We start from the raw sequence: 14168 nt of genomic DNA on the forward strand, positions 1-14168 counted from the left end.
ATAAATAATGGCTAAATAGAATTCGAAAATAATAAAAAATAAGAAATAAAAAAATCCTTGTTTTTACTTTTTATTTGGTAGCAAATTTTTTAGGATTTGGAAGCAGATTTTAAGCAAATTTTAAAGTCCGAAAATATATTTTTTTTCTTTTGATTTGGTAGCAATTTTTTAGGATTGTGGAAGCATATTTTTAGGAATTAAATTATTGTTATGGAAAGAGAGAAAAAGGAATAATTAAGATAAATTATACTAATTAGGATTTATTAGGGAGAACCCCCTAACTACAGTTTTCTAGAGGAAAGGGTCCAAACTATTTTTCACTATTAGGTATAAGTCCAAAAGTGCCTGCATGGCAAAAATTATGATTTAAAATTCCCAATATAACCTCAAAATACCCTATATATTCTCTATTATCTCTACAAAACTCTATATCTCCATTTTATTTTTTAGGCGAAAGAGTGCCGCCGCCGGGTTCGCCGCTTCCACCTCCGACCGCCGCTACCTCCGTCACCGTTGTCGCCTCCTCCATCAGCGTCGCCGCCAATAACCGTTACCGCCTCCTCCATCATCGGCGCTGGCTCTTCTCCCGTCACCACCAAAGTCGCCACCATCACCTGCGCCGCCACCATAGCCATAAGCAACACCTCCACCACCACTTAGTCCTCCACCACCACCACATCCGACCGCCTCCACCTCCAAGACCGCCAAAATCGACCAAGGTCGTAACAATCAATTTAGGAGTGATATCGTCGTTGGCCGCCGCCGCCACCGCCGTCACTGCTCCAATCTAGGGTTACTCAAATCTAGGATTACTCAAATCTAGGGTTTTGATAATTAAACCGTTGTAATACATTAGTATACTATTATGAATAACGTATGATACTACCATTATCATTTTATTACACTATTATGAGATTATTAATGTATTAGAGTTTTTTATTTCGATATATTTGGTTTGATTGTGTTATGATGTTTTTAAGTTTTTATTGGTTATGTTGAAATTACTTTTACGTTGGTTTTGTTCTCAATGTTCTTGTCATTTTCAGTGGTATTTTGTTTGTAACACAATATTGAAATCATAGCAGATTAATGTACTATATTGAAATCATTAATATATTATCATAGCAGATTAATGTACTATATTGAAATCATTAATATACTATCATAGCAGATTAATGTACTATATTGAAATCATCAAAGTATCGGGATTTGTGGGATTTGATTGAGGGTACTGATGGAATTTAGAAAAATATGGGTTTTTATCTAAATGACAAATTTGAGTTTGGGTTTACCCCTATTATTTGTAAGACTACGGGGGTTATATCTAATGGACCCTAGTAATTAATCATAATTAGCGAAATTTAGTTGCCTCATTAATAGGAATTTTGTAAATAGTGGATAATTATTAAAAAAAAATAATGGGTAGTATAAGGATAAGATTGGAAATAAATATTTTAGAGGGTTTTCACAAAGGAAGAATTAGGTATGGACATTACTATTTTTTATCTATAGGAGGGGTGTATTGCTAATGACAGTTATACAAACAAACTTATATTAATAAATGATGTCCTAAAGTAATTATAGGATTAAATCTCCATAAATTAATATAGTCAGAATGACAGAATCAACCAAATTCTATTAATTTAGCAAAATATTAATTTAACGATCTATTTTTGAACATGTTGTCCTCAAATTGGGAAACAAAAAATAAAATAAAATTTAATGTAAGTAAAAATGAAAATGACCAATCACCAATATTTTGCAAACCAAAATCCTCAAACAACTTTTCTAGCCAACTGTTATACACTTACTGCTAATTTATTGTTGCACAGATATGATACATACAACTAACTGCCAATGAATGTTCGATAAAAGGAAGAGTTCTATAATCGAAAGGGACAAACAGTTGAACAATTCCCTCTAACTTGACGAAACATATTTGACGAAGCAAAAAAAAGACGAAGATAGTTTGCCCTAGGATTTCACGCGTTTGTCTTCAATTTTTGCGTCTTTTGTTTGACAAAGAAAGCTGAAAGCATGCTCTATTTTTGCGTCTTTTGTTTGACAAAGAAAGCTGAAAGCATGCTCTTACTACGGGCAGGCGGCCGGATAATTTCTCTCTGCCCAGGATTGTCAAATGACCTATATGGAGTCATAGGTTTAGAGCCCTCCGAAGTTTCCTGCAGTTGACGAATTTTACTCGAAGTGATTACATTATCTCAAACAAAAAAAGGCAAGAAAACAACGTCTTGAGTGTCAAAATGCTATAAAAGAACGGTGAAAAGACCATTTTATCCCTTACTCGATGAAAAGACAGAAAGATAAAGTAAAGTAAAGCAAATGCATGACTTTTGACGAACGTAGGCATTAATTACCCTTCGTGCAACACCCAATGTTTGCATAGCTACACTCGAAGCTGGAGCGGATTTCATCCGGGTATTCTCTTCAACATCTATTGACAAAATATCGAGATTTCAAAAAACGGGTTACTTCTATAAGGTGAATATTTATACCCCTGATCATATTTGCATACCTAACAAGTTGAATGCACCAGAAGGCTTCCCATACGTCGCTTTTGAATCCTCTGTACTGAAAATGGTAGGCAAATATCAAATTTCTTCGGTGCTTGATTCAATAGATGCAGAGATAAAGGCGTAAAATACTTTGAGGACGACGAACCTTATAATACCACGTGGAGAGCCTTTCAATGTCGACTTGGTTTCGGAGGCCAAATGCCAAGAAAGAGTTTTTGCAGCTGAAGCACCTATATAAAAAAGCCATCAAATAAACAAATTATAATTTATAAGAGCTTAATAAAATTAACAACCGTCCAATGCGGAGAAAATTTCTCACCTGAAGGAAAAAGACGAGATCTTGCTTGTATAGTTTGCCTAGGATCCGTCTGTATAAGTGGGCTAAAGTGCACCTTCTTATTCACAGAATCTAGCATTAGGTCAACCAAAATAAAATTAAATGAGACACTGAAATTAACTACAAATTTTATTAAATATACATACCAGGAAAAACAGAGTCTTACTTGGCAAAATATAATGTTTGTGATGTTTTGGGATGATGGCTAATAATTGCTGCTGCCTTAGACCTTCTTTTTCCGTATATGTTTGACACGTCAGAAGTTGCTTGCACACCAAAAAAGAAAATGTCAGCCTCGATTATGTGTAATACTGATAAAAGTATGTTCGAACTAAATGAGAGTTGAGAGCTACCTGATTTAGACATGTAACTTTCAGCTCGACCGACGAGATGTCGAGTGTCTGTTGCTCCAGAATATCACTCAACTTGTATGCAACAGTACCAAGGTGGTCGATTGCATTGACTAGAGCCCGTACAGCATAATCCTTAAGATTGTCCAATACCCTTAAACAAAATAAAACAACATATACGTAAATTCTCAGGATCAAAGAAACATAAAGTCAACTATAAATTTTTTGTAAGTAAAGATTGTAGTTCAAGAAATTCTCATTATTGAACATCCAATGTATGATAGCAACTCAGGTTAAATATCATAAACATTAGAACGTTTCTGCATTATTATAGACCATCTAATGATATATAAAAAAATGCAACTAATTAAATATATTCTCACATAATATTGTAACACGACAAACTAAATCATAGGAGGATTTGACATAAACGAATTTACGCAAAAATATTTAGATGAGTTGGCAGAAGTCTCACATTTGTTTTTGCTCACTGTGAAGATAAGACTTCTCACAATACTCTGCTGCAGAATACAATTGTGGCCTGAGGTTTTTGAGTTCCTACGGAGATATAACAAGATGAAAACAATTACTGATTTTATTGCCAAAGTACGAGAAAAAACCTTGAATAAATCAAATTCCAAGTGCATAGATAGGTCAACACGATAATTTGACCAAATCATCATGCAATATGTTAATCGATATTAGTTAGTGATATTCATCTGTTCTTCAATAGATAAGTCGATAGCCACATTGGAAGAATGTTTTCACTGAGAACAACCAAAGTATGAGAAGAAATACATCGGTTTGAATTTCTCAGAGAATTCTCTATAACCAGTAATAAAATCACTAGAATTCTGTCTTTGTCTAACGGTTCCAACTCAATGTATAAGAATAAGTATATTGAAAAGTCAGATCCATAAAAAAACGGATACTGACAATTGTTACTGTAGCCAGCATACACATAATCGACTATTTGCATCTTATATATAACGCGATACTGGACGACGAAACTAAGTTATGATGAACCTGGACAGAAAAAAAATTGACAACTAAAGAAAATTTGAACTGAATCGTCTAAACTGGCGAATTTGATCAAGCATAACCCACAAGTTCCATCACACACACACACACACACATAGAGAATAAGAAGAATAATTCATAGGATACACATCACGGCAAATAATCAAATCACCAAAGATCGAAAAAACTAAATCACTAAAGTTGATGCCAATTGCAGAATCTAATTCAATTTTCATCCACTAAAAATAGATCAAACAAGCATTCAGTCAAACTATAAGTCAACCAGAAATCAACCAGTAAACAACACAAGCTAAATATCATGCACAAGTCACAGCACAACCATCCTTAGATCTGATCCTAAAATGTCAACCAATAAACAAAACAAAAAAAAATTCAAAAAAATCAAAAGCAAACGAAGTATACCTGTAATGCAGTAACGAAGTTCTTACTTCTCTCCATCGACACCTCGTCAAACCTCGTACTTCGATTTGCCGTCCGAGCTTTCTCCACCTCCATTTAACACACACACACACACAGACACCGATGAAACTCAACTCAAAACTCCAGAAACTTCCTCCGAAGTTCAATCATCAAATCCCTAAGAGATTCACAAGCAAAAAATACTCAAGCACAATCAAATTCCCCCCAGAAAAAACACAATTACTGCGCAATAATTAGTGAGATTCAGCTCAAATTAACATGGATTTGAAGCTAAGCAGTGTAGATATGGAAAATGTGGGGTACGATGAAGAGTGTGTGCGTAAGCAATCGGGGTAAGTGCGCTGTAGTTGTAAATTGGGTTGGAAGTTAGAGAGAGGAAAATGATGAAAGCGACGTCGTTTGGTTGTATTTAATTTGGATTGCAGAAGGGAGGAAGAAAGGTAGTTGAACTGAAGTAGATTAGTGGGCCTTTTATTTGATGCTTGTGGGCTCACAAGTTTATATTAATCTCTTTCCATGCCATAACTTTTAAGGACAAATTACAATCAACTCCTGATATAAGATCAAATTACAAAAAACCCCTCATATATGCTTAATTATAACTATTCCTTCATATACGTACTTTCTTAAAAAAAATCCCTCACTTGGTAAATCTCCAATTTATTCTTTTACTTTTTTGCTCTTTTATAATAAATTTTAAAGTATAATCTCAAAAGCATATGTTAACAATTTAACTTTTTCGAGATGCATTCACATTTGTGGCATCATTATATTTATTCAAATCGATTATATGAGAGGTATTACAAAAACAAATTAAAGTTTGTTTAGAAGAAAGGTCAACTTAAAAGTTGACTGTTTAATAAACTTATATAAATTAAGTGATCAAAGTTAGTTTTTCATTTCAATTTACAAACATTCCTACCTTTTGAAAATAAGTACTTAGTTAGAGCAACTCCAGAGTAAAAACTTGGCGCACAATAGCACGGGAGCAAAAACTTCACTGGAAATTTCTCGACTTGCAATATATTCTTTGCTTTCTGAAAATTTACTCATTACATTTGTTTAATCTCTGTGGATGGTAGAATGGTAAATATTAACACTAATCTGAAATCATCTTATCATCCAAGCTATGAGATTGAGCTGTGCTAGGTTTGCATGGATCTTGTGTGAATTCGAATTTCTATGCTTATATGAATATTGTTGTGTTACAGAACATGTGATTGGTTTTTTAATTTCGGTGTCGTAAGTTCAAATCATTCGATCCCAACGGATTCCATTTATGGTCTTCTGTATGCATGATTTCATTTATGCCACTTGTTTTTTTGCTACGAATTCAAATTTATTGCATGATTTCATGATTTGACACTCTAAGATTATATGAATAACATTTGATTTGCTTATTAATTTTCGTACGACACGACAGCCTTGTGTTGGTTCGTAACTGGCAATCAGTCTAATGCTAATTACAAGCACTACTTTTTGCGATTCCAAGTTATTTGCCTACTTAATTATACCCCTGATCTCAGTGTGTGGTTTAATCGATTCGAACACTACTTTGGGACTTGCATTTATTTTCTAGTTATAGATCGATCGATCGATCGATACACGACCTTGCCATGTTGGATTAGCGAAAACTAATGGGGAGGGTGTATTCCTATTTGAAAGCTAAATAATATGTGTAGAGTTATGTTGTCTTTTCTTTGCAAATTGTGTAACTAAATTGTTGTTACAATATAATGATTGAAACCTTTGTTCGAGTTCTTCGTAATAAGTAATACAACTCTCTGTTAGGACTTTGCCATTAATGCTTCCCCCCAATTCCTTTGAATATATCTGCAAATTTATTGTGTGACTGAAAAGTGATAACAGAGTAGTTTTGAAATGGTTTAATTTAATTTGTACTCAGGGATATAGCAATATATTAATTAGCCTTAGAAAGATATTGTTGTATTAATTTGGTTCAAAATAGATTTGTTTTCTTAAGCATACATATATTGGTAAATTTCTTGATAAGATTATTACCCTGACTTGTATAATGAACCCAATACAGGTGTGATGTCTGTCCCACAAAAGGTGAAAATTTTGCTTGGTGTTTGTGGCACTTCAGTGGCAGCTCATACCCACAAGCTTATCAATCTCCTCAGTCCTCTAGCCGAAATCAAAGTTCTGTGCACGAAGTCTGCTCACATTTTCTTGAATAAGGTGGAAATGGCGAGGTTAAAGATTGACATTTACACCGAGGGTGATGAGTGGAGAGGCTCCGATAAAAATGCAGAACCGTTGTACAGCACGCTCATCAAGTGGGCCGACATGATGCTTGTGGCACCACTCTCGGTGAATATGCTATCCAAGGTAAATTACTATTATTTATTTATTTATTTATTTATCAAATAGCTAAATTAGTTTTACTATTATTTATTTATTTATTTATCAAATAGCTAAATTAGTTTTTTCTTTTGCTTAATTAGATTGCAATCGGGGCAGCCGATACTTTGATGGCATGCTCGGTGCTCTCGTGTCTAGGCACGGGCAGGGCATTTGCTATTGCCCCGGAGGGCTATGAAGCTGAGAATTGGATTGGTAACAAGTCTGTGGAGTACAACCGCAGAACCAGTCTAGAAATCGTTTTGCAGCCGATCGATTACAACATGCCGTCCCGCTACAATTAACGCAGAACCAGTCTAGAAATCGTTTTGCAGCCGATCGATTACAACCGTTTATGCACGAAATAAATATAGACTTGTGTTGGTTGAGTATTTGTCCGGGTTTTCTCGTTGAGTATTTACTTTCCTTTTAAGCACACATAAATCCATGTTGATTTTAGACATTTGTTTCTCATGGCAATCACTCATTTTTCGTTTATTTTGTCTTTTAAGATAGCATTTGTCTTTATTTTTTGTTTTTCTTTTTCCCCTGTTTACTGAATTGAATGAAGTAGTCATTAACAAATTGATATGAAAATAAAATTAAAAATAAAAATAAAAATAAATAATTAGTCAACAGCAACTCCAAGAACACAAACACACACTTGAGTTTACCTACAACAACAAAAACGACTACGACACCATTCGCCTTGTCTCGGCGAGACGAGACTCTCAACATACACTTGTTTACCATACAAAGGAGACTTTATTCTCGCTTGATCTTCCTCTACTTCCTCTTTTCGCACGCAATATCGGTGATACGAATATGTGCGTTCACTTACATTCATGAGCTTAACCCAAGATTTTGCCACCCCATACTCTTTCATTGACCAAATCTCGTATTCGTTTTCCCTTGGAGCACCTCTCGTGTTTGTAAGTCGCAAAACTAGGCAAGAAAGGCACCCGTCTATTTCTCCAAGATCGACGGCTATAATGTGCTCTTGGATAATCGGAGGTACGGGAATCTCTCCCAAAGTCTCGCGAATTAAACCATAGGACAAAATACTAAAATAACGGTATGGGGCCCGCTCGCGATTTTCGTGAACGGGCCAATGCACATTGCCGTTGAAAAGGGTACCCATCCCACCATTCACGGGAGTGTAGTGTTGCACAAACTCGCGTGTCGGTTTATAGGTGTAATAGTCGGCGTACGGCCTGATGAGGTGGATTTGGTGAGAAGTTGCTAGAAGGATCTTGTACACATTGTCGTGCAAACCGAACCAAAACCACTCGATTTTGTCATCGGGTTTCTTTATAGGGATGCATGCAGACGAACGGATAGATGGATTCCATATATGAATGATTCCAAATTTGCGATTGAATAGACACACTAAGCCGTCAATTGAACTGCCCAATAGTACCATTGTGGACTCGCTCGGACAACAGGCGAACAAACCGTGTTCGTCGGGAGGGGGTAATAAACGGGGACACGGAATGAAGTATTCATTTTTAAGAGGGGTGAACCGGGATCGAGACTTTTTGAGATGGAGTTTGATGAAGTATTCGTCGGAAATAAGGTTTTGCCACGATTTGCAGACGGACTTGAGCTTGATCAAGTGTTTCACACGGAGTCTCGAAAGGATTTCGGACAAGAGATCTATATTTAATTGCTCCATCACTACAATAAAAAGATGGTCAGTAATTATATTAGTGACATCCCAATTGTGACACCATCAAAAAGTTATCATCATAAGGGAAATTATATGCTACACCTGGTTATTTACGCTGGGTAAATTCGATCCGTATATCACCAACCCTCATTAGGAGAGTTGGTACATAACCTTACCAATTGGGTAAAAGGTCTAGGGTTCGAGTCCCCCTCCCCTACTTCCCCTTGTAATGACTTAAATTACTCAAAAAAATAAAAAAATAATTCGATCCGTATATCTACACATAATCACACACATCGATGTATATGTGTAGTTAATGGGTAGTTACTTAATTAAATCTACTGTTCAAATCCACCCAATGTAAATAACCAGTTGTAGTATCTAATTTCCCTCGTCATACATATATAATTACATAAAAAGATTATTAAAAAAATGAAAAATAAATTAGAAAACCTCTTCGGCGACCACAACGGCGAGAGATTGCCTCTGGAGAGAGAGAGTAATTACTAACCCTAGTGATCTTTAGATGACTTCTAGAGAGAGAGATTATATATCCAATCTAATTTTCCAATGAAGATATTGTTCCAATTGGAGAGAGAATTGCTCAAACGAGGAAATTTAGCCTAATTTAACGTTGGTTTATATTATCTATTTTTTTAATTTTTCTTTTATAAAATTGAAATTATTAAATCATTTTTTTTAGGAATATAAAATCAAATTAAAGGACAAGCATTTGTATGTAACACTAACTTTCTGCTTAAGAATTTGTCCAACTCGCAAATGTAAATAAGGTTTTGTAGATGCTACACCAACAGAAATATATCGAGTGATCATAAACCATTGATCTACATATAATAACACATGCTCATGTTTAAGTGTACTTAGTGAATAAATATATGTATATATTTAGGCTGCGGATATGTGCAATACGAATTTCACTTGTGCAAGACCAAATTAAATAAAGATTCCAAAATATCTTATTTTATTAAGATAAAATGACAAATATACCCAAAAATTAAATTGGCTTTGTTTGCTCATGCAAGACCAAATAACAAATAATGAAAAAAAAAATATTAAAAGAAAACATACAATTAAAAAAAGAGAAAACCCACCCCATAGCGTCGCCCAAGCTCCGCGCCTCAAGCTCCTCACCGTCAAACGCCGCCAGCCTCGTTGCTCACAATTATGAGCAAGCTAAACCCGCCCAACTATGCTTTCAAAATACTAATTCCTCATTTTGTTCAACCTTCAAAAAAAAAGAGGAAAAAAATTAAATTTGAAAGTGGTAAAAATTGATATCAAGGTGTCGAAAAACTAGCTAGAATCAATACTTAAGCGTCGAAAAAAAGACCCAAAAAATTCGACATCAACAATATGTCGAATTTGTTAGGTAAAAATCGACACTGAGATGTCGAGTTTATAGCAGAAAAGTCGACATTGTGAAATGTGGAATTTGCTATTACAAAATCGACATCTAAGAATCGACTTTTACCTATCAAATTCGACATGTACATGTCGACCGCATCTGTGTGGGATTTTTTTTAGAAAAACGATGTTCTAGCTAAAAAAAACATATAAATGCGTACCTTTTTGGGTTGTTCCACCGTAAAATTTTCTATTTTGATGTCTTCTGCCTCCATATTTGCCATCTTTATTATATTTATTGAGTTTTGATGATTTTGAATGTTTAGGTTTTGGGGGTATATGGAGGAATGAGAAAGGTTTTGTGGGTTTTGAAAAATGAAGAAGATGAGAGTTGGTCTTGTGATTTTGTGATTTTGAGTTTTGGTTTTGCACATTTTGATTTTTCTATTTTTTTTAACAAGTAAGGGTATTATAGTATTTATACATTGAAAAAAAAAATTTATTCTTGTACTATTAAAATTAGTATTGCATATAGTCGCGGCCATATATTTATGGTGCAAATTTACCCAATATTCTTCACCGAGTGTAGTATCTTATAGACCATGCAATACCGGATTTTTTTAAATTATGCAATCCCCCCCTAAAATGGAAAATATTATGTAAAAAATCCATTTGACTTTTCAGACTTTTTCTCACACTCATATCTCAATCTTAATTAGTGAGACCCCCTCCCCTTATTAAGATAGGATAAGACATAATTACCCTTAACAACAATTTTTTTCCCTTTTTCTTTGCCGTTCTCTCTCTCACGTGAAACTCTCTATGTTCTCTCGTAATCTCTATTTTCTCTTCTTTTTTTTTTCGTATTCTTCTTTGCAGATCTGCCGCTGCCGCTCGCATTTGAGATTTACACCAGCGTCGCCGCCCTCCTCCCTCATTTTCACATCACCGCCATTATCCACTCACCCAACCACCGAGATCACAGCCGCCGTCTAGAGTTGTGTCGTCAAGACTTGCTACGGTGTCAAACCTCCCAAAAAACTCATGTTGTCGCCTCCTACACATCACACCACCTTCCTTTCGTTATTTTCGATTTTTTTCTTTTTTTCTCTCTCCAGATCTGAAGCAGCAACATCAACGTGATTATAGTCTGGTTCGAATGTGACTATTCGAATTTTTTTTGCTACTTTCTGTGTTCGTATTCTTGGAAGCTTCTCAACAACTCAAGATGCTTTTGGTATGTAAGGTTTTCTCCTTGTGACTGTGTGTGTTTAAATATTAGAGAGAGAGAGAGAGACCATCATCATACTTGAGTTAGTGGAGTCGATATATATATATATATATATATATATATATATATATATATATATATATATATATATATATATATATATATACATATTAATGATTTTTTATTATTTTTTGTATTTATGTATTTTTCGAATATGACTATTGTTGAATATGATTGTAGTCATATTCGAATATGTTCTATATTCTCCTTTCAAGTTGACTTGTAATAACAAGATTCAAATTGTGGTTTTTGTGATTTTTTGCTTGGTGTTTGTGGCACTTCAGTGGCAGCTCATACCCACGAGCTTATCAATCTCCTCAGTCCGCTAGCCTAGACACGGCCACGGGCCGGTTTTGGGCCCGGAACCGGCCCGTGGACGGCCCAAACCGGCCCGGACCCGTGAACCGGCCCGTCCTATCCGGGACGGGCCCGGTTCTGAGAAATGGTGAACCGTGAACCGCCGGGCCGGCCCGACGGTTCACCCGGATTTAAAAAAAAAAAAAATTCAAAAAAATTCAAAAAAAAAGCAAATAACGGCTAGTGAACCGGCCCGGGTAAACCGGCCGTTATTTTTTTTTTTGATTCCCCCCCCCCCCCCCCCCCCCCCATTTTATTTCCTTTTCCTTTTTCTATTTAAAAGTACTTCTTTTAATTTACTTATTCATAAAATATTTCAAAAAATCATTTTAAATTCGAAATCTTTAAAATTTTGAATTTAAAATTAAGTTCAAGTCTTTTCATTTATTTCCTTTTCATTTTTATATTTAAAAGTACTTCTTTTAATTTACTTATTCATAAAATATTTCAAAAAAAAAAAAATAATTCAAAATTTCCGGGCCGACCCGGAACCGGCCCGAACCGGCGGGCCGACCCGGCCCGCTGAACCGCCCATACTACGGGCCGGTTCCGGTTCCGAAAAAATGTGAACCGTGAACCAGTGTGAACCGGCCCGAACCGGCCCGTGGCCGTGTTTACGCTAGCCGAAATCAAAGTCCTGTGCACGAAGTCTGCTCACATTTTCTTGAATAAGGTGGAAATGGCGAGGTTAAAGATTGACATTTACACTGAGGATGATGAGTGGAGAGGCTTCGATAAAAATGCAGAACCGTTGTACAACACGCTCATCAAGTGGGCCGACATGATGCTCATGGCGCCACTCTCGGTCAATATGCTATCCAAGGTAAATTACTATTATTATTTATTTATTTATTTATCAAATAGCTAAATTAGTTTTACTATTATTATTTATTTATTTATTTATCAAATAGCTAAATTAGTTTTTTGGTGAATATGCTATCCAAAGTAAATTACTATTATTATTTATTTATTTATCAAATAGCTAAATTAGTTTTACTATTATTATTTATTTATTTATCAAATAGCTAAATTAGTTTTTTTTCTTTTGCTTAATTAGATTGCAATCGGGGCAGCCGATAGTTTGATGGCATGCTCGGTCCTCTCGTGTCTAGGCACGGGTAGGGCCTTTGCTATTGCCCCGGACAACTATGCAGCTGAGAATTGGATTGGTAACAAGTCCGTGGAGTACAACCTCCAATTGCTTGTTGAGAGAGGTGCTCACTATCTTGGAGAAAATGATGGTACAGAGATTGGCTTCAAGAGGATGTTGGTTTTGCATAAGAGAGATTCTCCACGTTCATAGTCCTACCTCATACCGTCCCGCTACAATTTACGCAGAAATTGTACGAAATAAATTTAGACTTGTGTTGGTTAAGTATTTGTCCGAGTTTTCTCGTTGAGTATTTACTTTCCGTTTAGGCACACATAAATCCCTGTTGATTTTAGACATTTGTTTCTCATGGCAATCACTCATTTTTCGTTTATTTTGTCTTTTAAGATAGCATTTGTCTTTATTTTTTGTTTTTCTTTTTCCCCTGTTTACTGAATTCAATGAAGTGGTCATTAACAAATTAATATGAAAATAAAAATAAAAATAAAAATAAAAATAAATAATTAGTCAACAGCAACTCCAAGAACACAAACACACACTTGAGTTTACCTACAACAACAAAAATGACTACAACAGCATTCGCCTTGTCTCGGCGAGACGAGACTCTCAACATACACTTGTTTACCATACAAAAGAGACTTTATTCCCGCATGATCTTCCTCTACTTCCTCTTTTTGCTGTTTACCATACAATGGAGACTTTATTCCCGCACGATCTTCCTCTACTTCCTCTTTTCGCACTTAATATCGGTGATACGAATATGTGCGTTCACTTACATTCATGAGCTTAACCCAAGATTTTGCGACCCCATACTCTTTCACTGACCAAATATCGTATTCGTTTTCCCTTCGAGCACCTCTCGTGTTTGTAAGTCGCAAAACTAGGCAAGAAAGGCACCCGTCTATTTCTCCAAGATCGACAGCTATAATGTGCTCTTGGATAATCGAAGGTACGGGAATCTCTCCCAAAGTCTCGCGAATTAAACCATAGGACAAAATAGTAAAATAACGGTACGGGGCCCGCGCGCGATTTTCGTGAACGGGCCAATGCACATTGCCGTTGAAAAGGGTTCCCATCCCACCATTAACGGGAGTGTTGCACAAACTCGCGTGTCGGTTTATAGGTGTAATATTCGGCGTACGGCCTGATGAGGTGGATTTGGTGAGAAGTTGCTAGAAGGATCTTGTACACATTGTCGTGCAAACCGAACCAAAACCACTCGATTTTGTCGTCGGGTTTCTTTATAGGGATGCATGCAGACGAACGGATAGATGGATTCCATATATGAATGATTCCAAATTTGCGATTGAATAGACACACTAAGCCGTC

General features: G+C 35.8%; 4 protein-coding genes across 5 annotated transcripts; 2 read left to right on the forward strand and 2 right to left on the reverse strand.

Moving 5' to 3' along the window:
- Positions 1 to 1737: 1737 nt before the first annotated feature.
- On the reverse strand, positions 1738 to 5176 carry ABIL1 (ABI-1-like 1). Of its 2 annotated transcripts, none has more exons than XM_088813622.1 (10): positions 4665 to 5176; positions 3697 to 3779; positions 3225 to 3375; positions 3038 to 3137; positions 2854 to 2943; positions 2680 to 2764; positions 2534 to 2589; positions 2376 to 2452; positions 2087 to 2180; positions 1738 to 2042 (listed from the first exon to the last, which is right to left on the reverse strand). In XM_088813622.1, exons 1-10 carry the CDS (start codon positions 4755 to 4757, stop codon positions 1975 to 1977), a joined length of 897 nt encoding a protein of 298 aa, XP_088669748.1. In that variant the 5' UTR covers positions 4758 to 5176; the 3' UTR covers positions 1738 to 1974. The 2 variants fall into 2 exon arrangements, with proteins under 2 accessions (XP_088669748.1, XP_088669749.1); XM_088813623.1 differs by having other exon boundaries at positions 1738 to 1999; positions 2045 to 2180; positions 4665 to 5093.
- A 1560-nt stretch (positions 5177 to 6736) lies between these two features.
- Positions 6737 to 7557, forward strand: LOC148765233 (phosphopantothenoylcysteine decarboxylase-like). Its single transcript, XM_088813803.1, has 2 exons — positions 6737 to 7034; positions 7151 to 7557. Exons 1-2 carry the CDS (start codon positions 6738 to 6740, stop codon positions 7349 to 7351), a joined length of 498 nt encoding a protein of 165 aa, XP_088669929.1. The 5' UTR covers position 6737; the 3' UTR covers positions 7352 to 7557.
- Positions 7558 to 7655: 98 nt separating this feature from the next.
- On the reverse strand, positions 7656 to 9259 carry LOC105960528 (F-box/kelch-repeat protein At3g23880). Its single transcript, XM_088814028.1, has 2 exons — positions 9169 to 9259; positions 7656 to 8723 (listed from the first exon to the last, which is right to left on the reverse strand). The coding sequence occupies exon 2, from the start codon at positions 8719 to 8721 to the stop codon at positions 7717 to 7719; it is 1005 nt and encodes a 334-aa protein (XP_088670154.1). The 5' UTR covers positions 8722 to 8723; positions 9169 to 9259; the 3' UTR covers positions 7656 to 7716.
- A 3092-nt stretch (positions 9260 to 12351) lies between these two features.
- LOC148765234 (putative phosphopantothenoylcysteine decarboxylase) lies at positions 12352 to 13031 on the forward strand. The gene is made up of 2 exons (XM_088812717.1): positions 12352 to 12551; positions 12786 to 13031. Exons 1-2 carry the CDS (start codon positions 12408 to 12410, stop codon positions 13029 to 13031), a joined length of 390 nt encoding a protein of 129 aa, XP_088668843.1. The 5' UTR covers positions 12352 to 12407.
- The last annotated feature ends 1137 nt before the right edge of the window (positions 13032 to 14168 follow it).

The sequence above is a fragment of the Erythranthe guttata genome, chromosome 14 (assembly GCF_056151865.1).
Source record: "Erythranthe guttata isolate IM_541 chromosome 14, IM_541, whole genome shotgun sequence".
Classification (NCBI taxonomy): Eukaryota; Viridiplantae; Streptophyta; class Magnoliopsida; order Lamiales; family Phrymaceae; genus Erythranthe; species Erythranthe guttata.